Consider the following 25,273-nt stretch of genomic DNA (forward strand, 5'->3'; position numbering starts at 1 on the left):
CAGTATGAAGATTGGCTAAAACGGTTTCTTCATGAGAAATCCCTGATCACACTTGTAGGCAATGTCATGGCACGACGGCTAGCTAACCTAGCCAACGATGCGTAGAAACGCAGCATCGGGTCTAACGGTCATCTAACGCCAAACTGCGCATGGGCATCTAACGCCAAACTGCGCATCTAACGCCAAACTGCGCAAACTGCGAAGGCACTCCTTCGATATAAAGTTGTTTTAACGAAAATGAAAACGTGTCAGTTTGTCACTTTCACGAGGTTGGAGTATTAACATGTTCAACTACGTAAGACATTGGCTCGAATCTAGGTTGTGCCTTTAACAACTCAGGAGAAAAAAATGCACTTCTCTCATTGACTTCTAAAACCCCAAACCCTGGCCTGGTCTGTGGTCTGTTTCCGGAAGTCTCGCAATGTTGCATTTCTGGATCTAGAAACTATGCTATGGCATTCTATGGCCTTCTTTACACTGTGACAAATATTTGTCACTAAATGAGCGTGGTGATCTTTCAACAAACATTACTCACTGTGTTGATACATACAGATACTTGACATTCAAAGTGACAAACACAAAAGGTACAGAGTCTACTGAACTGTAAAGACAACACACAGTGCTGCCTAAACTTTTCACAACACTTGATGCTTCATTTAGCATGTGTCTAAATGACTGAAGCATGTAACAAACTTTTTAAGGCCAAATACCAGAGTACATGTGACTAGGGCAGTTATGGTGACCTTATTAACGCCGCACTGGTGGTCATGAGTCATGACTTCAGTCAAATTCCATGTAATTGTTCAGTCACGGCAACTAGTCTTCTCCAACTAGTCTTCTCCAAGTCTTCTCCCAAACAAATTTCACACATATATTATTTAGTTTATGTAAAGACAAGATTAAATTAAGAATAGTCTGATGGGTGACAATATTATCACTTGTGAATGATGTATTATCACTTGAGAATGATGTATTATCACTTGTGAATGATGTATTATCACTTGAGAATGATGTAGTATCACTTGTGAATGATGTATTATCACTTGAGAATGATGTATTATCACTTGAGAATGATGTATTATCACTTGTGAATGATGTATTATCACTTGTGAATGATGTATTATCACTTGTGAATGATGTATTATCACTTGTGAATGATGTATTATCACTTGATGCCCAACGTGTGCAGTAAGGCAAGAAACAGCGCATGCCTTCTTTTGCTACACACCTCATGTAGCCAAATGAATCTGCTTTACATACAGAAGGCTGCGTGTGAGTTCCAAGTTTGGGGAAGATCATTTTCACCATAAAAATACACCTTTATAATAAAGCACTACATGCATAATTCACATTTGCGGTCACTTTTGAGAATGGTGTTTCCCCACTAATTGAATGCATTTTGTAACATACACACTTTATAGCCTTCTGCCGTGTGAGCATTGCTGCACTTATAATGTGATGAAATAGCCTAATAGCTTATCAACATTTTAAGCTAAATGTTCTGGTCTGTTGCATCAGCCTCATTGTTTTTAAAAGGTGTTTTGATGTGAGTGGTTGTATTAATTTGGGATCTATCGCATCCCACAACTGTCCAAGAGTATGTTTGGAATATTTATTTCTCACACAGAAGGACAAGTTGACCAATAGAATAGGTCAACTTTTGTACTATGCGGTATAGTAGATTGACATAGGCTAGTGCTGTTGCTGTTTGTTAGGCCAATCATCTACTCATCTTGTTGGCTGATGAAAAGTTGGGACCTGGGAATTGGATACGGACTTGGAATTGGGAATGGATACGGACATGCACAGTTGGGTCCAGAGCTCATGCCTTTTAAATAAAATCAAAGTTTATTTGTCACGTGCGCCGAATACAACAGTCTTTTACAGTGAAATGCTTCCTTACAGGCTCTAACCAATAGTGCAAAAAAGGTATTAGGTGAACAATAGGTAGGTAAAGAAATAAAACAACAGAAGAAAGACTGGCAGTAGCGAGGCTATAACAGTAGCGAGGCTATATACAGTAGCGAGGCTATAACAGTAGCGAGGCTATATACAGTAGCGAGGCTATAACAGTAGCGAGGCTATATACAGTAGCGAGGCTATATACAGTAGCGAGGCTATATACAGTAGCGAAGCTATAACAGTAGCGAGGCTATAACAGTAGCGAGGCTATAACAGTAGCGAGGCTATATACAGTAGCGAGGCTATATACAGTAGCGAGGCTATAACAGTAGCGAGGCTATAACAGTAGCGAGGCTATAACAGTAGCGAGGCTATATACAGTAGCGAGGCTATAACAGTAGCGAGGCTATATACAGTAGCGAGGCTATAACAGTAGCGAGGCTATAACAGTAGCGAGGCTATATACAGTAGCGAGGCTATAACGGTAGCGAGGCAATAACGGTAGCGAGGCTATAATGGTAGCGAGGCTATATACAGTAGCGAGGCTATAACAGTAGCGAGGCAATAACGGTAGCGAGGCTATAATGGTAGCGAGGCTATATACAGTAGCGAGGCTATAACAGTAGCGAGGCTATAACAGTAGCGAGGCTATATACAGTAGCGAGGCTATAACAGTAGCGAGGCTATATACAGTAGCGAGGCTATAACAGTAGCGAGGCAATAACGGTAGCGAGACTATAATGGTAGCGAGGCTATATACAGTAGCGAGGCTATAACAGTAGCGAGGCTATAACAGTAGCGAGGCTATAACAGTAGCGAGGCTATAACAGTAGCGAGGCTATATACAGTAGCGAGGCTATATACAGTAGCGAGGCTATAAGAGTAGCGATGCTATATACAGTAGCGAGGCTATAACAGTAGCGAGGCTATAATGGTAGCGATGCTATATACAGTAGCGAGGCTATATACAGTAGCGAGGCTATAACAGTAGCGAGGCTATATACAGTAGCGAGGCTATAACAATTTTTGAAGCCTTCCTCTGACACTGCCTGGTGTAGAGGTCCTGGATGGCAGGCAGCTTAGCCCCAGTGATGTGCTGGGCCGTACCAGGCAGTTGCGATGAGAATGGGGGCGTGCTCGGTCCTCATTTTCCTGTAGTCCACACTCCTTAGTCTTGGTTACGTTGAGGGATAGGTTGTTATTCTGGCACCACCTGGCCAGGTCTCTGACCTCCTCCCTATAGGCTGTCTCGTCGTTGTTGGTGTTGTGTCATCTGCAAACATATTGATGGTATTGGAGTTGTGCCTGGCCGTGCAGTCATGGGTGAACAGGGAGTACAGGAGGGGACTGAGCACGCACCCCTGGGGGGCTCCAGTGTTGAGGATAAGCGTGGCAGATGTGTCGCTACCTACCCTCACCACCTGGGGGCAGCCCATCAGGAAGTCCAGGATCCAGTTGCAGAGGGAGGTGTTTAGTCCCAGGGTCCTTAGCTTAGTGATGAGCTTTGAGGGTACTATGGTGTTGAACGATGAGCTGTAGTCAATGAATAGCATTCTCACATAAGTGTTCCTTTTGTCCAGGTTGGAAAGGGCAGTGTGGAGTGCAATAGAGATTGCATCATCTGTGGATCTGTTTGGGCGGTGTGCAAATTGGAGTGGGTCTAGGGTTTCTGGGATAATGGTGTTGATGTGAGCCATTACCATTCTTTCAAAGCACTTCATGGCTATGGACGTGAGTGCTACAGGTCTGTAGTCATTTAGTCAGGTTGCCTCTGTGTTCTTGGGTACAGGGACTATGGTGGTCTGCTTGAAACATGTTGGTATTACAGACTCAATCAGGGACATGTTGAAAATGTCAGTGAAGACATCTGCCAGTTGGTCAGCACATGCCCGGAGCACACGTCCTGGATATGCGTCTGGCCCCGCAGCCTTGTGTATGTTGACCTGTTTAAAGGTCTTACTCACATCGGCTACGGAGAGCGTGATCACACAGTCGTCCGGAACAGCTGATGCTCTCATGCATGCTTCAGTGTTGCTTGCCTCGAAGCGAGCATAGAAGTGATTTAGCAACATAAGATGAGCGTCAGAGCCGGTGTAGTATGATTCAATCTTAGGACTGCAGGGCATAGCAGGATTTCTTGTAAGCTTCCGGGTTAGTGTCCTGCACCTTGAAAGCGGCAGCTCTACCCTTTAGCTCAGTGCAAATTACAGATCCATGGCTTCTGTTTGGGGTATGTACGTACAGTCACTGTGGCGACGACGTCCTCGATGCACTTATTGATAAAGCCAGTGACTGATGTGGTGTACTCCTCAATGTCATCAGAAGAATCCCGGAACATGTTCCATTCTGTGATAGCAAAACAGTCCTACAGATTAGCATCTGCTTCATCTGACCACTTTTTTATAGATCGAGTCAATGGTGCTTCTTGCTTTAATTTTCGCTTGTAAGCAGGAATCAGGAGGATAGAGTTGTGGTCGGATTTACCAAATGGAGGGTGAGGGAGAGCTTTGTACGCGTCTCTGTATGTGGAGTACAGGTGATCTAGAATTTCTTGCCCTCTGGTTGCACATTTAACATGTTGATAGACATTTGGTAGAACTGATTTGAGTTTCCCTGCTTTAAAGTCTCCGGCCACTAGGAGCGCCGGCTCTGGGTGAGTGGTTTCCTGTTTGCTTATTTCCTTATACATCTGACTGAGTGCGGTCTTAGTGCCAGCATCTGTCTTTTATGTGACTTTTTTTCAAATCCTTATTAGAGTTGCATCATGCAGCCCTGGAATGTATAAAAAAAAGTTTGTATCACAAGTAAAGTTGCATAAATAACTCCAATTGAAGCATATAGGAGGACCTGTGTCTTTGTTCTCCTCTCAATATCCTTTCTATCTTATTCAGCTTTGTTCAATTGTATTCTTCATACTATTAAATAATGCCACAGGATTCTAAGCAAATATTTTCTGCTAAATTAATTAGTATATCCCACAGCCATATGGCATAGCCAGATCATGGTCTAACATAATGTCAGAGTATGCTATTCTGTTCTTCTGAAATAGACTACATTTTCATCATATCATGTTTCTTCAGACCTGTCGAAAATAATGGATTTATTGTGAAGGTGTAGGCTATATTACAAGGATTTATTAGACTTTTTAAAATGTAGATGTTCCAAAGGACTGCATCAGTGGCTTGTAGGCCATGTGTGGAAGCCAGAAGATGCTAAATGTGTTTATGTTCATTAACGGTCAATTACAATGAGACCGGCAGTTATTTGCATGATAATCACCGGCTGACATAATGTAACGAACGCCACAGCCCCACATTTAACTTTCTTCTAAGATACAAATATTTGTTTCTGTCTCAACATGCACTTTGGGCTGCAAAACATTGTATGAAATGTGCTTTACAAATAATGTATATAATTATTATTATTATTATTAAAATATAAGGGAACATCAGGTCTGACCTAGCCCTGCCGAGGGAGGCCTTACACCAGGGCCAACCGGTACGAGCTGCCTGCCTGCCTCTCCCACCCACACCCTCCAACATCGTCCATCTCTCTCCACCCTCATCCCCCCCGCCCAGAGTAAGACAAACAAGCTGTACATCACTCTGCCAGACAATAACAAAGCCTTCCCAGGACACAGCCTCAGCGCCAGGTACAACAGGGCACTGTGAAAGGAAGAGTTGCAACTGGGGGATTTAAGGTGGTGTGGACAAGTAGATGTGTTTACTCATGCAAAACTTCTACTAATGCTAACTGGTGAAGGATGAGCCAATAAACATGCAGGTAATTACTAGAACAAACTAGCAGAGACGAGAGTTCCAACACAACCAGCGTGTCAACGCCAGACTGTTCTGTACAAAGTTGTGGAGGAAGGGGAAGACAGGTTAATTTGGATTTTGTGTGTGTGTGTGTGTGCGCACACACACTGAGGCTAAGTGATGTGTGCTCCAGCAGCATAGTGAAGCGTGCGAGTAGCAGCCTCTGGTAACTACTCTACCCAGACAGACAGCTCAGGTGACAACAGATTGGTAGTGAGGCTTCCTGTTTCAGCAGAAAAGGCTGCACTTATCTTCGCCGTGGTTCGAGGGTAGAGCAAAGTGGTTGAGGTGTGCGTGCGTGTGTGCTTGTGTGTACGTGAGAGAGAGAGTGAAAGATAGGGAGTGATGCATACACAGAGTGTGTGCGTGCATGTGGAGAGAGGGGGTGCTTAGCAGCTTTCAAGCCCTTCTCTGATTTCTAAACTCATTTGGCTTGGGGTATTGACCTGCCTAAGCCTCTAGAGCAGGGTAGGTGGGGGCTAGTTTCCTAACGCTGGCTACAGTAGAGACCAATGGCTTTCATTTCACTGGCCATCCTCACATAGATTTATTTAGAAAGCACAGAGAGAATCAGCACCCTGATGTGTTCTATTTCCCCTCAAAACATCATTACAGTAGTGAGAAGGAGAGGAGAGGAAGCTACATTAGACTAGTGACAAGGAGGGGAGAGGAAGCTACATTAGAGTAGTGTGAAGGAGAGGAGAGGAAGCTCCATTCAAATAGTGACAAGGAGAGGAGAGGAAGCTCCATTAGAGTAGTGTGAAGGAGAGGAGAGGAAGCTCCATTCAAATAGTGACAAGGAGAGGAGAGGAAGCTCCATTAATGTAGTGAGAAGGAGTGGAGAGGAAGCTCCATTAGAGTAGTGAGAAGGAGAGGAGAGGAAGCTCCATTAGAGTAGTGAGAAGGAGAGGAGAGGAAGCTATATTGCAGTAGTGAGAAGGAGAGGAGAGGAAGCTCCATTAGAGTAGTGAGAAGGAGAGGAGAGGAAGCTCCATTAGAGTAGTAAGAAGGAGGAGAGGAAGCTACATTAGAGTAGTGACAAGGAGAGGAAGCTACATTAGAGTAGTGAGAAGGAGAGGAGAGGAAGCTCCATTAGAGTAGTGAGAAGGAGAGGAGAGGAAGCTCCATTAGAGTAGTAAGAAGGAGGAGAGGAGAGGAAGCTACATTAGAGTAGTGAGAAGGAGGAGAGGAGAGGAAGCTACATTAGAGTAGTAAGAAGGAGGAGAGGAGAGGAAGCTACATTAGAGTAGTAAGAAGGAGGAGAGGAGAGGAAGCTACATTAGAGTAGTAAGAAGGAGGAGAGGAAGCTACATTAGAGTAGTGACAAGGAAAGGAAGCTCCATTAGAGTAGTAAGAAGGAGGAGAGGAAGCTACATTAGAGTAGTGACAAGGAGAGGAAGCTCCATTAAAGTAGTGAGAAGGAGAGGAGAGGAAGCTCCATTAGAGTAGTGAGAAGGAGAGGAGAGGAAGCTCCATTAGAGTAGTGAGAAGGAGAGGAGAGGAAGCTCCATTAGAGTAGTGAGAAGGAGAGGAAGCTTCATTAGAGTAGTGACAAGGAGAGGAAGCTACATTAGAGTAGTGTCACAGAGAGGAAGTTACATTAGAGTAGTGAGAAGGAGAGGAGAGGAATCTACATTAGAGTAGTGACAAATAGAGAGCTACATTAGGTTAGTGCAGTGGTTTTTATAGTCCCGTACCCCTTCAAACATTCAACCTCCAATCTCTAGCCCCAGGGTCAGCCAACTCTAATGTTGTTTTAGCCATTATTGTAAGCCTGCCACACACACACTATACAATATATTTATTAAACATAAGAATGACTGTTTTTGTTACAAACCGGCTCGTGGGAAATGACAAAGAGCTCTTATAGGACCAGGCCATAAATAATAATATAATAATAATCAATAATTTTGCACTTTATTTAACCATCTTACATTTAAAACCTTATTTGTTCAACGAAAATAGTGAATAACTAATGAGAAGGGTGTGCTTGAAAGGATGCACATAACTCTGCAATGTTGGGTTGTATTAGAGAGAGTCTCAGTCTTAAATAATTTTCCACACATAGTCTGTGCCTGTATTTAGTTTTCATGCTAGCGAGGGCCGAGAATCAACTCTCACATTGGTACGTGGTTGCAAAGGGTGTCTTAACAGCGCGATTTGCCAAGGCAGGATACTCTGAGCGCAGCCCAATCCAGAAATCTGGCAGTGGCTTCTGATTCAATTAAATTTTCACAGAACCGTTGCAATTTCGGTGAGGCTCTCTTGTTCAGATATCGGAAAGTGGACTGGAGGCAGGGCATGAAAGGGATAACGAATCCAGTTGTTTGTATCATCCGTTTAAGGAAAGTACCTCCGTAATTGTGCACCCAGCTCACTCAGGTGCTTCGCTATATCACATTTGACATTGTCCGTAAGCTTGAGTTCATTAGCACACTAAAATCATACAGTGATGGAAAGACCTGTATGTTGTTGTTGTTAATGCAGACAGAACTTCTTAATCATAGCCAACTTCCAACTTCTTAATCATAGCCTCAATTTTGTCCCACACATTGAATATAGTTGTGGAGTCCCTGTAATCCTAGATTCAGATAATTCATTAAAATTATGGTCAGTAATGAAAACTTTAAGCTTGCCTATCAATAAAAAAAAAATGTGTCAATACTTTGCCCCTTGATAACCAGCGCACTTCTGCATGTTGTAAAAGCGTTACATGGTCGCTGCTCATATCCTTGCATAGTGCAGAAAATACACGAGAGTTCAGGTGCCTTGCTTTATTAACAAAGTTAATCATTTTCACTGTAGTGTCCAAAACGTCTTTCAAGCTGTCAGGCATTCCCTTGGCAGCAAGAGCCTCTCGGTGGATGTGTACCGGGAGCAACTGTGGCGTCGGGAGCAACTGCTTGCACGCGCATTACCACTCCACTATGTCTCCCTGTCATGGGTTTTGCTCCATCAGTAGAGATACCAACATGAGCAGAAGCTATGTTTGGCTACATACGGACCGGACCGTTACTGGAATTCCCGCGAGAGAGTAACGGTTAATGTGATTGGATGTTAATTATTTTACTATGCTACCTATATTTGACATTGTGTTGTTATTTCACTGAACACCAGATGGTTTCATTTTATTTTTGGCAGTGAAACGAGGCTACTCAGGAAAGAAAAAAAAACTCACCCAAATGTATGGCCCCATTGGAAAATATAAATGGAAGGTTTGAAAATGTAAAGAAAATAAAATGTACAAAATAAATAAATAATCAAATTAATCACATGTTTATTTGGCGTACCCCACAGCACATATCCCCCAGTTTGGGAATACCTGGGTTAGTGAGAAGGAGAGGAGAGAAGAGGAAGCTACATTAGGTTAGTGAGAAGCAGCCCAAGTGCCTGTACTCCTCTGTGGACGTTCTCACCGTTTGTGAGAATAAGCAGATGTACTGAGGTCCATGAAAACCTTGTCTTTAAAAGCTGCACTCGGTCTGCCTGCCCTCCTCCTCTCTCCATGTTTCCCTCCTATCTTATCTCCCTCCTTCCGTCCCAAGCTCCAACACCCCAGAACCCCATTGTGTAAAAATGAACCCCTTCTCCCCTCTTCCAAGCTTTGGGGCTCTTTGGTCAAGCTCTCCTCTCACCTTCTCCTCCTCTCTCTTATCCTCCTCTCGCAAGTCCTTCAACCCCTCCCAAAGGGAAATGAAAGGGGGATGATAGGAGGGCAGGGGCTCCCTTTGATGCTTCATTCTCCCCACCTTCACAAAGACCTTGTCCTCTCACATGAATAAGCAGCTCCCTTAACCCTCCAAATAACTCCCAAGTGTGTGTTGACCTCTGGCTGCATCTTGTAACCTTTGAACTTGCATCTGAAGGAACAGCTCAAATCAGGGCATTTGAAGAGATTGTATGTGGTCAACGTGTGAATACCCATCCACACATAGATGCAATTGGTCAATGAATAGCCACCCTGCAGGTAGAACATTGCAAGTAGTGAGGGCTCTGGCAATTCCCAGCGCTAATGGTTTGAGGGGAGAGGAGTGTAAGATGAACAGCCACCCTGCAGGTAGAGGACCAGCACGATTGGAGGGGAGAGGAGTGTAAGATGAACAGCCACCCTGCAGGTAGAGGACCAGCATTGTTGGAGGGGTTGGGGGTGTAAGATGAACAACCACCCTGCAGGTAAAGGACCAGCATTGTTGGAGGGGTTGGGGGTGTAAGATGAACAACCACCCTGCAGGTAAAGGACCAGCATTGTTGGAGGGGTTGGGGGTGTAAGATGAACAACCACCCTGCAGGTAGAGGACCAGCACGGTTGGAGGGGAGAGGAGTGTAAGATGAACAGCCAATTTTGCACGCCCAATTTTTCAGTTTTTGATTTGTTAAAAAAGTTTGAAATATCCAATAAATGTGGTTCCACTTCATGATTGTGTCCCACTTGTTGTTGATTCTTCACAAAAAAATACAGTTTTATATATTTATGTTTGAAGCCTGAAATGTGGCAAAAGGTCGCAAAGTTCAAGGGGGCCGAATACTTTCGCAAGGCACTGTACAAGTGGGAGGCAGGTAGCCTAGTGGTTAGAGCATTGGACTAGTAACCGAAAGGTTGCAAGATTGAGTCCCTGAGGTAAAAATCTGTAGTTCTGCCTCTGAACAAGGTAGTTAACCCACTGTTCCTAGGCCGTCATTGAAAATAATGTTCAATGTTTGTTCAATGTTTGTTCTTAACTCGGGCTAGGGGGCAGTATTTGGAAGTTTGGATGAATGAGGTGCCCAAAGTAAACTGCCTGTTACTCAGGCCCAGAAGCTAGGATATGCATATAATTGGTAGTATTGGATAGACACTCTAAAGTTTCCAAAACTGTTAAAATAATGTCTGTGAGTATAACAGAAGTGATATGGCTGGCATAAACCCAAGGACAATCCATCCAGAAAACAAAAATTCAGCTCAACCTTGATTACTATGGCTGTCAATGCAAATATAATAGGAAGACCTCCCAGATTGCAGTTCCTAGGGCTTCCACTAGATGACAACAGTCTTTAGAAAGAGTTTTGGGCATGTTTTTTGAAAAATGAGCTAGAATTTGTAGTTTTAGTAAGTGGCTCCCATTTTGGCTGTAGTGTTTGTTACGCGTCCCGTTGAGTGCGCGTACTTCGTTATTTATCTCCGGTAATGGTCTCCGGTATTCTCCGTCTTAAATTTGATTGTTTATTTACATATTAGGGTACCTGAGGATTGATTAGGAACGTTGTATGATATGTTTGGAAGAAGTTTACTGGTAACTTATGGGATTCATTTGTATGCATTTTGAACGAGGGAAACTGGTGGATTACTGAGTTTAGCGCGCCAATGAAACAGACTTTTTTGGGATATAAAGAAGGACTTTATCGAACAAAAGGACCATTTGTTATGTAGCTGGGACCCTTGTGATTGCAACCAAATGAAGATATTCAAAGGTAAGTGATTTATTTTATCGCTATTTCTGACTTTTGTGATGCCTCTGCTTGGTTGGAAAATGTATGTAATGCTTTTGTGTGCGGGTCGCTGTCCTCAGATAATCGCATGGTGTGCTTTCGCTGTAAAGCTTTTTTTTTTATTATAAGAAGAAATAAAAAATACTTGGATGTGTAGTGTCAGTGTGTGCTGCTGGCTTGTCATGCCTAGGTTTTCTAATCTTGCCAATGAAATGTAGTTGGCAAAATCAGTCGGTTTTGTGATGAAAAGATTAACCACAAATGTATATTTCCTACCACTGCATTTCTGCAAGTGTCATACATTTTTTCAGACCACCATCAAGCCCCCCTGCCTCCCCCTTCACCCCCACGATGTGTCCTGGGACTGCACTGGTGGCAGGAAGTAGGATCCCTTCTGGCTTAATATGGCTCAAAAGTCAATGAAACAAACAACATCAATAACACTAAGACACCATTTTGATGTCCAAGAGGACCACTCATCACTGATGTGTCTGACTCCTGTAACCATGTGTGGAAACAAATATGTCACAGATACATATTCCCATCCAGCCATGATTACCGAAAATATATTTGATTTATAGGACTTATGAAAACCTAGCTCAGGAGACAAATGTTCTGTCCTGCACCAGAGAACACACACTGCTCATCCATGTCCCTACCTGTTTGTGTGGTCCTCTGAGAATGTGGGCCCTGGCCCCCTCACACGCTGTCCTCATGGCCTCCAGAGAGGGAGTGCCCAGCAGGTCCGTGATCAGATCCAGCTACAACACAGAACACACACAGAAGAACATCATGCAGCATATGTTACTGTACTTGACACACGCATGCACGAACAAACACAAAAGCCCACACATGCTCACACACACACACACGCTATGGCACATATGCAGTAAGGCGAGGGATTTGAGAGAGGCAGGCTAAGTTAAGGACTCCAGGGAGCTACACTGTGTATTGACTTATTGCTCCAGAATGCAATTTTTCAGTCCATTGTAAACTTACAGTGTCTGTTAACAAGTCAATTTAGACATGAGCTATTTGTGTCAATATCAGAAGTGAAAGGGAGTAGTGTTTATTGAGACATAAGACTGCTTTCCTCCCCATCTAACTCAACATGTCATCTCTGAAAGGGAGGTAAAGGAGGCAGGACCAGAGCCCAAGGTTTGGAGAGACATGGACATTAAGGGGTCAAGGAAGCTCTGTCCTGTTTTCAAATACAGACTTAAAAAAAAAAAAAAGCTGAAACCAAGCTGAAATAACACACCTCAGTGAAGTCTACTGACTAACAAACACAACCAAGAATAGCCAATAACTTTTTTTCTTATAAAGTAAGCAAGGAAATGCTCTACACTGAATATTAGATCAGCAAGTATCCCATGTCAGATCAACATGTCCCCAGTGTTTACAGTATTGGTTACCTGCTGGATGGGACTTTGTGCCTGGAACAGGATGCGTCGGCCCAGTAGCTCGGCAAAGATGCATCCTACAGACCAGATGTCGATGGCGTTGGAGTAATGGTGGCTGCCCATGAGGATTTCTGGCGCACGGTAATACTGTGTCACCACCTCCTGAGTCATGTGACGAGACTCGTCCAGCTCCTCCAACCTCGCCAGCCCAAAGTCACAGATCTGAAGAGGTATGAAGGCAGAGAACATGTTCACATGAATACATCTATCAATACCAATACACAAATAGACTAGTCCTCCCAACCCAACCTAACCCAAGGTTTAGATGCATGCTGCTTCTTACAAGATACACCATTTATTATTTGGTAGCTTACTGTGACTGGCCAGTGTCAATTGTTAAATAACTGAATAAGAACATTGTCTGATTCGTCTAAAGACACAAAAGAATGGAATATTTGGATCGTTCATAAATGGACTAACGAGCTGCTCCGAAATTCTTTGTTGACTCATATCTCACTTCCCCCAAGCTCTTCAAGGGATGAGCCGTTGCCAAAGTATTCATCCCCCTTGGTAATTTTCCTATTTTGTTGCATTACAACCTGTAATTTAAATGGATTTTTATTTAGATTTCATGTAAAGAACATACACAAAATAGTCCAAATCGGTGAAGTGAAATGAAAAAAATACTTGTTTCAGAAAATGATATATTAAAAAATAAACTGAAAAGCGGTGCGTGCATATGTATTCACCCCCTCTGCTATGAAGCCCATAAAAAATATCTGTTGCAACCAAGTCCACCTGTGTGCAATCTAAGAGTCACATGATCTCAGTATATATACACCTGTTCTGAAAGGCCCCAGAGTCTGCAACACCACTAAGCAAGGGGCACCACCAAGCAAGCAGCACCATGAACACCAAAGAGCTCTCCAAACAGGTCAGGGACAAAGTTGTGGAGAAGTACAGATCAGGGTTGGGTTATAAAAATATATCAGAAACTTTGAACATTCCACGGAGCACAATTAAATCCATTATTAAAACAATTAAAGAATATGGCACAACAACAAACCTGCCAAGAGAGGGCTGCCCACCAAAACTCAAGGACCAGGTGAGGAGGGCATTAATCAGAGAGGCAACAAAGAGACCAAAGATAACCCTGAAGGAGCTGCAAAGCTCCACAGCAGGGACTGGAGTATCTGTCCATAGGACCACTTTTAGCTGTACACTCCACAGAGCTGGGCTTTACGGAAGAGTGGCCTGAATACAATTTTAAAAAATAAGCTAACATGTTTGGTGTTCGCCAAAAGGCATGTGGGAGATTCCAGAAACATATGGATGAAGGGGTACTCTGGTCAGATAAGACTAAAATTGAGATTTTTGACCATCAAGGAAAACGCTATGTCTGGCGCAAACCCAACACCTCCCATCAATCATCCCGAGAACACCATCCCCACAGTGAAGCATGGTAGCGGCAGCATCATGCTGTGGGGATGTTTTTCATCGGCAGGGACTGGGAAACCTGTAGGAATTGATACAGGGAAATTCTTGGGGGAAACCTGTTTCAGTCTTCCAGAGATTTGAGACTGGGAAGGAGGTTTTACCTTCCAGCTGAACAATGACCCTAAGCATACATCATTAAAGCAACACTTGAGTGGTTTAAGGGGAAACATTTAAATGTCTCGGAATGGCCTAGTCAAAGCTCAGACCTCAATCCAAATGAGAATCTGTGGAATGACTTAAAGATTGGGGGCGGCAGGGTAGCCTAGTGGTTAGAGCGTTGGACTACTAACCGAAAGTTTGCAAGTTCGAATCCCCGAGCTGACAAGGTACAAATCTGTCATTCTGCCCCTGAACAGGCAGTTAACCCACTGTTCCTAGGCCATCATTGAAAATAAGAATTTGTTCTTAACTGACTTGCCTAGTAAAATGAAGGAAAAAATTAAAAATTGCTGTACACCAGCGGAACCTATCCAACTTGAAGGAGCTGGAGAAGTTTGGCCTTCAAAAATCCCAGTGGCTAGATGTGCCAAGCTTATAGAGACATACCCCAAGAGACTTGCAGCTGTAATTGCTTCAAAAGGTGTCTTGTCTCTACAAAGTATTGACTTTCAAGTTTTCTGTTTTTTTTGTCTTATTTCTTGTTTGTTTCAAATTAAAAAATATTTAGCATCTTCAAAGTCATAGGCATGTTGCATAAATCAAATGATACAAACCCCACAAAAATCTATTTTAATTCCAGGTAGTAAGGCAACAAAATAGGAAAAATGTCAAGGGGGGAATACTTTCACAAGCCACTGTATTTCAGAAAAGCGTCACTAATTAAATGTCCAATGAAAACACTCAATGAAGTTAATCATCAACCTCTTCTACGATGTCAATACAGGGACACACTTCCAGCTCGGTCTCTTATGACAGCTACGTGCTAAATAACAGCTGTTTTTTCCCATTTCTTGTTTTTGCTATGTTAACTATATATAAATTCTGGACAGAATGACAGGAAGTGAAAGATTGGGGGAGCCACATTAGTGTTGCACCGCTACGGGCCATGTCACGTTACTCCAGACGATTACTGCTTGTACACAACTGAATCAAACTGCTTGAGTAGCTGATGCTGCTGAGGGAGGAGATTTTTGGAAGGGGATGTTCATCATCATCATTATGTTCATCATCAGAAATTAAATGAGGAGTGCCTCGCTCTAAAATAATGGCATACACATTGATATCATGGGCAGATAGCACACAATCACAGGCAGGCAGGGAGCATCACAGAGGCAGATAGGGATGGGCTCCACTGAATAGCACAGAGGAGAGGGTTTCCCGTTTGGGAAATGAGAATTAGGAGCTAAATGAGTAAATGTCTGCTAAAGACAATCTGTTCTCCAGAGTCAGCCAGAGAACACACTGAATCACTCTGTTCTCTCCCCTTTCCCTCCTTCCTTTCTCTCTCTCTTCCCTCTCCCCCACCCGTGGACTAGCACCGCTCCAGTGTCTGTGGGGGGAGGAGGGGGAGCTAAGGGTAGCATAAACCAAGGCAGGGCCTCCATTACCAAGCCCCAGGATGAAGATTTATGTCAGGAGCCCAGCATCATGTACTGTAGAAATCCCACTGGGGCATCAGACCCCCGGTAACACAGGCTACAGAGACTCACCACGCCAGACTGCTACTGAGGGCAGGAGTCAGGAGTGCGAGTGTGTTTCAGATACTGTACTTCCACAGAGCAGAATCGAACCCCAACTTGACCTCATAAAAATAACACTGTACATCTCAGTTGACTAATACATGTCATCATCACATGAGGATGGAAATGTTAGATAGTAGAGGACAGTAGATCAACCTTAAGCACACAGTTGCTGTTGACCAGGAGGTTGCCAGGTTTGATGTCTCGATGTAGGATGCCAGCTGAGTGCAGGTACTTCAGTCCTGCAAAAAAACACATGCCAGGAAGGATTCAGTTGAATGGTTTTCAAACAGTTTCTCATGCGAAGGTTGCACCCCATTTTATATCAATGACGATTGAAACTGATATTTGTGAGAAAATCCTGTTTAATTGTTTGTAATGTAATCTGGGAGTGTCAGAGCGTGTTGGAGAGGTCTTACCTCGGAGGATCTGATAGAGAAACACTTTGACGTGGTCTGAGCTGAGGGGCTGAGGTGACACGATGATCTTATGGAGGTCACTCTGCATCAGTTCTGTCACCACATAGCTGGACAAGGAGTGGTCAAGGAAAGCAACACCACAAAGACTACACAAATATTCTGCAGAGAAGAGCTAGTTAGTGGAGAGAGGAGGGGAGGGAGTAAATGGAAATAAGTGGGAATGGGCAGAGGAAAGACTAATCTACAGTGTCTGTTCTGTTACATTCTAACCTAAAAAAAATGGATGTTACTGACAGAGGTTCTTCCAATTCCTCTGCAAGGAGCAGCAGTACGGACTCGATCCGTTGTCACAAAGAGCTCCTGCTGTGAGTTTTAATAGACCTCCACGGTGCCTCTATTTATTTCCTTCTTTCTTTCTTGCTCACTTTCTGCCTCTCTCACACTCTCCTGGGGATGACACTCAAGCAGACCCGTTTTGCTCTCCCTCCTCTGTCATCCAGGCAGTGCAGATACATAATACATGTGGCATACCTGAACCACAGTACATAGAAACGCCTCTCTGATAGAAACAACCTAATCCTGCCATCTAGCACTGTCAGCAGGCAGGCCAACTCCCAGAGCACACAGGCATCCCAGCCCAGCCCAATTGTGTGTGTGTGTGTGAGAAATTGTGTGTGTGTGTGAGAGCGAGAGATAGTGACAGAGAGAGAGATTTCTGCAAAAATATCCTCAATGTACAACGTAAAACACCAAATAATGCATGCAGAGCAGAATTAGGCCGATACCCACTTATGATCAAAATCCAGAAAAGAGACGTTAAATTCTACAACCACCTAAAAGGAAGCGATTCCCAAACCTTCCATAACAAAGCCATCACCTACAGAGAACAGAGAGATGAACCTGGAGAAGAGTCCCCTAAGCAAGCTGTTCCTGGGGCTCTGTTCACAAACACAGACCCCACAGAGCCCCAGGACAACATCACAATTAGACCCAACCAAATCATGAGAAAACATAAAGATAATTACTTGACACATTGGAAAGAATTAACAAAAAACAGAGCAAACTAGAATGCTATTTGGCTCTAAACAGAGTACACAGCGGCAGAATACCTGACGACTGTGACTGACCCAAACTTAAGGAAAGCTTTGACTATGTACAGACTCAGTGAGCATAGCCTTGCTATTGAGAAAGGCCGCCGTAGGCAGACCTTTCTCTCAAGAGAAGACAGGCTGTGTGCACACTGCCCACAAAATGAGTTGGAAACTGAGCTGCACTTCCAAACCTCCTGACAAATGTATGACCATATTAAAGACACATATTTCCCTCATATTACACAGAACAACAAAGAATTTGAAAACAAACCCGATTTTGATAAACTCCCATATCTACTGGGTGAAATACCAGTGTGCCATCACAGCAGCAAGATTTGTGACCTGTTGCCACAAGAAAAGGACAACCAGTGAAGAACAAACACTACTGTATACACAACCCATATTCATGCTTGTTTATTTTTCCCTTTTGTATTTTAACCAGAGAAAGAGACAGAGCTAGACAGAGAGAGACAGACAGAGCGATAGGGAGAGAGAGGGAGCAAGACAGAGAGAGACAGAGAGAGACAGACAAATAGAGAAACAGATACAGAGAGAGACAGAGAAAGAGAGAGACCGACAGAGAGAGAAACCGACAGAGAGACCGACAGAGAGAGCTAGACAGAGGGAGCGAGACAGAGAGAGAGAGAGAGAGAGACAGACAGAGAGAAAGACAGAGCGATAGAGAGACAGACAGAGAGAAAGACAGAGCGATAGAGATAGAGAGATAGACAGAGAGAGAGTGACAGAGAGAGAGGAGAGACACAGACAAAGAGAGATAGAGAGAGCTAGACAGAAAGAGAGAGAGACAGAGAGAGAGAGTGACAGAGAGAGAGAGTGACAGACAGAAAGATAAACAGAGAGAGAGGAGAGAGACACAGAGAGACAGAGATAGAGAGAGCTAGACAGAAAGAGAGAGAGACAGAGAGAGAGAGAGAGAGCTAGACATAAAGAGAGAGAGACAGAGAGAGAGAGAGGAAAATAGTTATTAGAGCTTAGCGTGCAGCATTGCCTCATCAACCCTCCACAGCTAAGCCAGCCACCTCTGACAAAAGCACACGCACACACACACATACACGCACACCCACACACACGCACGCACACCCACACATACAAACAACACCACAAATAAAGATGGAATGTAGCTACTTGAGGCCTGAACCCAGAAAAGGAAAAGAAAAGGCAGTGCACACCACACCAGTGGAGGAAGGATGAGACCACACCACACCAGTGGAGGAAGGTTGAGACCACACCACACCAGTGGAGGAAGGTTGAGACCACACCACACCAGTGGAGGAAGGATGAGACCATACCACACCAGTGGAGGAAGGTTGAGACCACACCACACCAGTGGAGGAAGGTTGAGGCAACACCACACCAGTGGAGGAAGGTTGAGACCATACCACACCAGTGGAGGAAGGATGAGGCCACACCACACCAGTGGAGGAAGGTTGAGACCACACCACACCAGTGGAGGAAAGTTGAGGCCACACCACACCAGTGGAGGAAGGTTGAGACCATACCACACCAGTGGAGGAAAGTTGAGGCCACACCACACCAGTGGAGGAAGGTTGAGACCACACCACACCAGTGGAGGAAGGTTGAGCCCACACCACACCAGTGGAGGAAGGTTGAGACCACACCACACCAGTGGAGGAAGGTTGAGACCATACCACACCAGTGGAGGAAAGTTGAGGCCACACCACACCAGTGGAGGAAGGTTGAGACCACACCACACCAGTGGAGGAAGGTTGAGGCCACACCACACCAGTGGAGGAAAGTTGAGGCCACACCACACCAGTGGAGGAAGGTTGAGACCATACCACACCAGTGGAGGAAGGTTGAGACCACACCACACCAGTGGAGGAAGGTTGAGACCACACCACACCAGTGGAGGAAGGTTGAGACCACACCACACCAGTGGAGGAAGGTTGAGACCACACCACACCAGTGGAGGAAGGTTGAGACCATACCACACCAGTGGAGGAAGGTTGAGACCACACCACACCAGTGGAGGAAAGTTGAGGCCACACCACACCAGTGGAGGAAGGTTGAGACCATACCACACCAGTGGAGGAAGGTTGAGACCACACCACACCAGTGGAGGAAGGTTGAGACCACACCACACCAGTGGAGGAAGGTTGAGACCACACCACACCAGTGGAGGAAGGTTGAGACCACACCACACCAGTGGAGGAAGTTTGAGACCATACCACACCAGTGGAGGAAGGTTGAGACCACACCACACCAGTGGAGGAAGGTTGAGACCACACCACACCAGTGGAGGAAGGTTGAGACCACACCACACCAGTGGAGGAAGGTTGAGACCACACCACACCAGTGGAGGAAGGTTGAGACCACACCACACCAGTGGAGGAAGGTTGAGACCACACCACACCAGTGGAGGAAGGATGAGGCCACACCACACCAGTGGAGGAAGGTTGAGGCAACACCACACCAGTGGAGGAAGGTTGACGCCACACCACACAAGTTGATGAAAGTTGACACCACACCACACTAGTGGAGGAAGGTTGAGACCACACCACACTAGTGGAGGAAGGTTGAAGCCAAACCACACCAGTGGAGGAAGGTTGAGACCACACCACACCAGTGGAAAAAGGTTGAGACCACACCACACCAGTTGAAGATGGTTGAGACCACACCACACCAGTTGAAGATGGTTGAGACCACACCACACCAGTGGAGGAAGGTTGAGGCCACACCACACCAGTGGAGGAAGGTTGAGGCCACACCACACCGAGGCCACACCACACTAATGGAGGAAGGTTACCGCCACAGCACACTAGTGGAGGAAGGCCACACCACACCATACAAATAGAACAAGGTTTAGGCCACACCACACCAGTGGAAGAAGGTTGAGGCCACACCACACCAGTGGAGAAAGGTTGAGGCCACACACACTCACACACAGCCACAGCCAGCTGGAGGGGGCTGAGGACACTGGGTGCCTTGTGCTCCGTTGGGTCCTTGCCTCCCTGCAAATACCCCCCCCCCCCATGTCAGCTGCTCAACAACTCCCCCTCTATAACAGCCCTTTTTTATTTTTTATTAACCAATGGCAAAAGCGACAGCGTGTCTTCCTGGGAACCGACATAATGAACAAGACATTACAGACAAAAATACTTCACAATTTACATACATTTAAAAACATTAACATAGACATTACAGATGTACACACACACACACACATTACTAGATATACAGTTGAAATCGGTAGACTACATACACGTTACCCAAATACATGTAAACTCAATTCCTGACATTTAAGCCTCGTAAAAATTCCCTGTCTTAGGTCGCTTAGGATCACCACTTTATTTTAAGAATGTGAAATGTTGGAATAATAGTAGAAATAATTATTTATTTCAGCTTTTATTTCTTTCATCACATTCCCAGTGGGTCAGATGTTTACTTACACTCAATGACTATTTGGTAACATTGCCTTTAAATTGTTTAACTTGGGTCAAACGTTTTGGGTAGCTTTCCACAATAAGTTGGGTGAATTTTGGCCCATTCCTCCTGACAGAGCTGGTGTAACTGAGTCAGGTTTGTAGGCCTCCTTGCTCACACATGCTTTTTCAGTTCTGCCCACAGTTTTTCTATAGGCTTGAGGTCAGGGCTTTGCGATGGCCACTCCAATACATTGCATTTGTTGTCCTTAAGCCATTTTGCCACAACTTTGAAAGTATGCTTGGGGTCATTGTCCATTTGGAAGACCCATTTGAGACCAAGCTTCAACTTCCTGACTGATGTCTTGAGATGTTGCTTCAATATATCCACATAATTTTCCTCCTCATGATGCAATCTATTTTGTGAAGTGCACCAGTCCCTCCTGCAGCAAAGCACCCCCACAACATGATGCTGCCACCCCCCGTGCTTCAAGGTTGAGATGGTGTTCTTCAGCTTGCAAGCATCCTCCTGTCAGGTCCGCTGTCTTCAAACTCCCTGTCATAAATGAGCCAAGGTGCAGCGTGCATGTAATTCCACATCTTAAATTTGATTTATTTCACCTTTATTTAACCAGGTAGGCAAGTTGAGAACAAGTTCTCATATCCATTTGCGACCTGGCAAAGATAAAGCAAAGCAGTTCGACACATACAACAACACAGAGTTACACATGGAGTAAAATAAACATACGGTCAATAATACAGTAGAAAAGTAAGTCTATATACAATGTGAGCAAATGAGGTGAGATAAGGGAGGTAAAGGCAAAAAAAGGCCATGGTGGCGATGTAAATACAATATAGCAAGTAAAACACTGGAATGGTAGAAATAATGGGGTGCAAATGAGCTAAATAAATAAATAAATACAGTAGGGGGAGAGGTACTTGTTTGGGCTAAATTATAGATGGGCTATGTACAGGTACAGTAATCTGTGAGCTGCTCTGACACCTGGTGCTTAAAGCTAGTGAGGGAGATAAGTGTTTCCAGTTTCAGAGATTTTTGTAGTTCGTTCCAGTCATTGGCAGCAGAGAACTGGAAGGAGAGGCGGCCAAAGGAAAAATTGGTTTTGGGGGTGACCAGAGAGATATACCTACTGGAGCGCGTGCTACAGGTGGGTGCTGCTATGGTGACCAGTGAGCTGAGATAAGGGGGGAATTTACCTAGCAGGGTCTTGTAGATGACCTGGAGCCAGTGGATTTGGCGACGAGTATGAAGCGAGGGCCAGCCAACGAGAGAGTACAGGTCGCAGTGGTGGGTAGTATATGGGGCTTTGGTAACAAAACGGATGGCACTGTGATAGACTGCATCCAATTTATTGAGTAGGGTATTGGAGGCTATTTTGTAAATGACATCGCCAAAGTCGAGGATCGGTAGGATGGTCAGTTTTACAATGGAAGCATGAGTGAAGGATGCTTTGTTGCGAAATAGGAGGCCAATTCTAGATTTAACTTTGGATTGGACATGTTTGATGTGAGTCTGGAAGGAGAGTTTACAGTCTAACCAGACTCCTAGGTATTTGTAGTTGTCCACATATACTAAGTCAGATCCGTCCAGAGTAGTGATGCTGGACGGGCTGGCAGGTGCAGGCAGCGATCGGTTGAAGAGCATGCATTTAGTTTTACTTGTATTTAAGAGCAATTGGAGGCCACAGAAGGAAAGTTGTATTGCATTGAAGCTCGTCTGGAAGGTTGTTAACACAGTGTCCAAAGAAGGGCCAGAAGTATACAGAATGGTGTAGTCTGCGTAGAGGTGGATCAGAGACTCACCAGCAGCAAGAGCGACATCATTGATGTATACAGAGAAGAGAGTCGGTCCAAGAATTGAACCCTGTGGCACCCCCATAGAGACTGCCAGAGGCCCGGACAACAGGCCCTCCGATTTGACACACTGAACTCTGTCAGAGAAGTAGTTGGTGAACCAGGCGAGACAATCATTTGAGAAACCAAGGTTATCGAGTCTGCCGATGAGGATGTGGTGATTGACAGAGTCGAAAGCCTTGGCCAGGTCAATGAATAGGGCTGCACAGTATTGTTTCTTATCGATGGCGGTTAAGATATCGTTTAGGACCTTGAGCGTGGCTGAGGTGCACCCATGACCAGCTCTGAAACAAGATTGCATAGCGGAGAAGGTATGGTGGGATTCGAAATGGTTGGTCATCTGTTTGTCGACTTGGCTTTCGAAGACCTTAGAAAGGCAGGGTAGGATAGATATAGGTCTGTAGCAGTTTGGGTCAAGAGTGTCCCCCCCTTTGAAGAGGGGGATGACGGCAGCTGTTTTACAATCTTTGGAATATCAGACGACACGAAAGAGAGGTTGAACAGGCTAGTAATAGGGGTTGCAACAATTTCGGCAGATAATTTTAGAAATAAAGTGTCCAGATTGTCTAGCCCGGCTGATTTGTAGGGGTCCAGATGTTGCAGCTCTTTCAGAATATCAGCTGACTGGATTTGGGAGAAGGAGAAGTGGGGAAGACTTGGCGAGTTGCTGTGGGGGGTGCAGTGCTGTTGACCGGGGTTGCCAGGTGGAAAGCACGGCTAGCCGTAGAAAAATGCTTATTGAAATCCTCAATTATAGTGGATTTATCAGGGGTGACAGTGGTTCCTATCCTCATTGCAGTGGGCAGCTGGGAGGAGGTGTTCTTATTCTCCATGGACTTTACATTGTCCCAGAACTTTTTTGAGTTTGTGTTGCAGGAAGCAAATTTCTGCTTGAAAAAGCTAGCCTTGGCTTTTCTAACTGCCTGTGTATATTGGTTTCTAGCTTCCCTGAAAAGTTGCATATCACAGGGGCTCTTCGATGCTAATGAAGGTCGCCATAGGATGTTTTTGTGTTGGTTATAATAAAGTGAAACATTCACAAAAAAAAGGTAAACAGAAACCGAACGTGATGCAACCGAGGCGCACACAAACACTCGCAGAAAACAAATAATTACCCACAACATTAGGTGGGAAAAAGGCTGCCTAAGAATGATTCCCAATCAGAGACAACGATAGACAGCTGCCTCTGATTGGGAACCACACTCGGCCAAAAACAAAGAAATAGGCAAACTAGAATTCCCACCCAAATCACGCCCTGACCTAACCAAATAGAGGAATAAAAAGGCTCTCTAAGGTCAAGGCGTGACACCCCCTTTTTCCCTCCAAACATAACGATGGCCATTATGACCAAACAGTTCTATTTATGTTTCATCAGACAAGAGGACATTTCTCCAAAAAGTATGGTCTATGTCACCATGTGCAGCTGTAAACCGTAGTCTTGCTTTTTTTAAGGCGGTTTGGAGCAGTAGCTTCATCCTTGTTGATATAGGACTTGTTTTACTGTAGATATAGATACTTTTGCATCGGTTTCCTCCAGCATCTTCAGAAGGTCCTTTCCTGTTGTTCTGGGATTGATTTGCACTTTTCGCACCAAAGTACGTTCATCTCTAAGAGACTGAACGTGTCTCCTTCTTGAGCGGTATGACGGCTGTGTGGTCTTATGGTGTTTCTACTTGTGTACTATTGTTGAGGCACTGAGTTTGAAGGTAGGCCTTGAAATACATCCACAGGTACACCTACAATTGACTCAAATGATGTCAATTAACCAATCAGAAGCTTCTAAAGCCATGACATCATTTTCTGGACTTTTCCAAGCTGTTTAAAGGCACTGTCAACTTAGTGTATGTAAACTTTGGACCCACTGGAATTGTGATACAGTCAATTATACGTGAAATAATCTGTCTGCAAACAATTGTTGGAAAAATTACTTGTGTCATGCACAAAGTAGATGCCCTAACCAAAACTATAGTTTGTTAACAAGAAGTTGAAAAAGTGGTTGAAAAACTAGTTTTAATGATTCCAACATAAGTGTATGTAAACTTCTGACTTCAACTGTATGTGCCTTTACCCTTCACCCCTCGCTCCCTCTGTATTTTATCACTTGCCTCACACACTCCCTCCATCACAAGGCTCTCACTTAAACACTCTTTCCTTTAACAGTAACACCTCTTCCTAACACTCCCTCCCTCTCTCTATCACAAGGCCTCTCCTTTGCCTCACACACTCCCTCTCTATCACAAGGCCTCTCCCTTGCAAACTTCTACCCTATCCCCTCTCTGCTAGCGTCTCTGACACATGGAGAAGAGAAGTGCCAACCTGCCACACCACATTGGAGAACATGAGGCCCAGGGGCCAAGGATCCATCTATCTGGCCTGGGCACGGCTCCAGATGCTTCCTTTCTGCTTGATAAAACTAAATGCTTAATTGCCACCCTGCGTCTCACCAACAGTATATACTCTCACTCTCCATTATAAATAGTGTATGGCTTCTCCAGCAAGAGACATGCAGGGTATAGCCTTAAACATTTATTAATCATTCATATTTTGTTAAAGTGGTCTAAATTTAGAGCCATGCCATGACACACCACGGGGGAAGGACACCCCATGTGGGAGCAAATTATATTTAGCTATGCATCCATGTCATCTCAAAGTGACAATGGCTAATAATGACAACATATATTTTCAATAATAGTTTTTAAATACCACGCAACAGGTAAAGTAG

The 25,273-nt window shown here is 44.5% G+C and overlaps 1 protein-coding gene across 1 annotated transcript in view; it reads right to left on the reverse strand.

Moving 5' to 3' along the window:
• LOC139386065 (serine/threonine-protein kinase NLK-like) overlaps positions 1 to 25,273 on the reverse strand; it is a 91,109-nt gene that overhangs the window by 12,101 nt on the left and 53,735 nt on the right. The window contains exons 4-7 of the mRNA XM_071131485.1: positions 16,185 to 16,291; positions 15,922 to 16,007; positions 12,602 to 12,811; positions 11,846 to 11,947 (exon numbers count right to left, since the gene is read on the reverse strand). Coding sequence (XP_070987586.1) covers positions 11,846 to 11,947; positions 12,602 to 12,811; positions 15,922 to 16,007; positions 16,185 to 16,291 — 505 coding nt within the window. The remainder of the gene's footprint in view (positions 1 to 11,845; positions 11,948 to 12,601; positions 12,812 to 15,921; positions 16,008 to 16,184; positions 16,292 to 25,273) is intronic.

Source organism: Oncorhynchus clarkii, chromosome 27 (genome assembly GCF_045791955.1).
Source record: "Oncorhynchus clarkii lewisi isolate Uvic-CL-2024 chromosome 27, UVic_Ocla_1.0, whole genome shotgun sequence".
Classification (NCBI taxonomy): domain Eukaryota; kingdom Metazoa; phylum Chordata; class Actinopteri; order Salmoniformes; family Salmonidae; genus Oncorhynchus; species Oncorhynchus clarkii.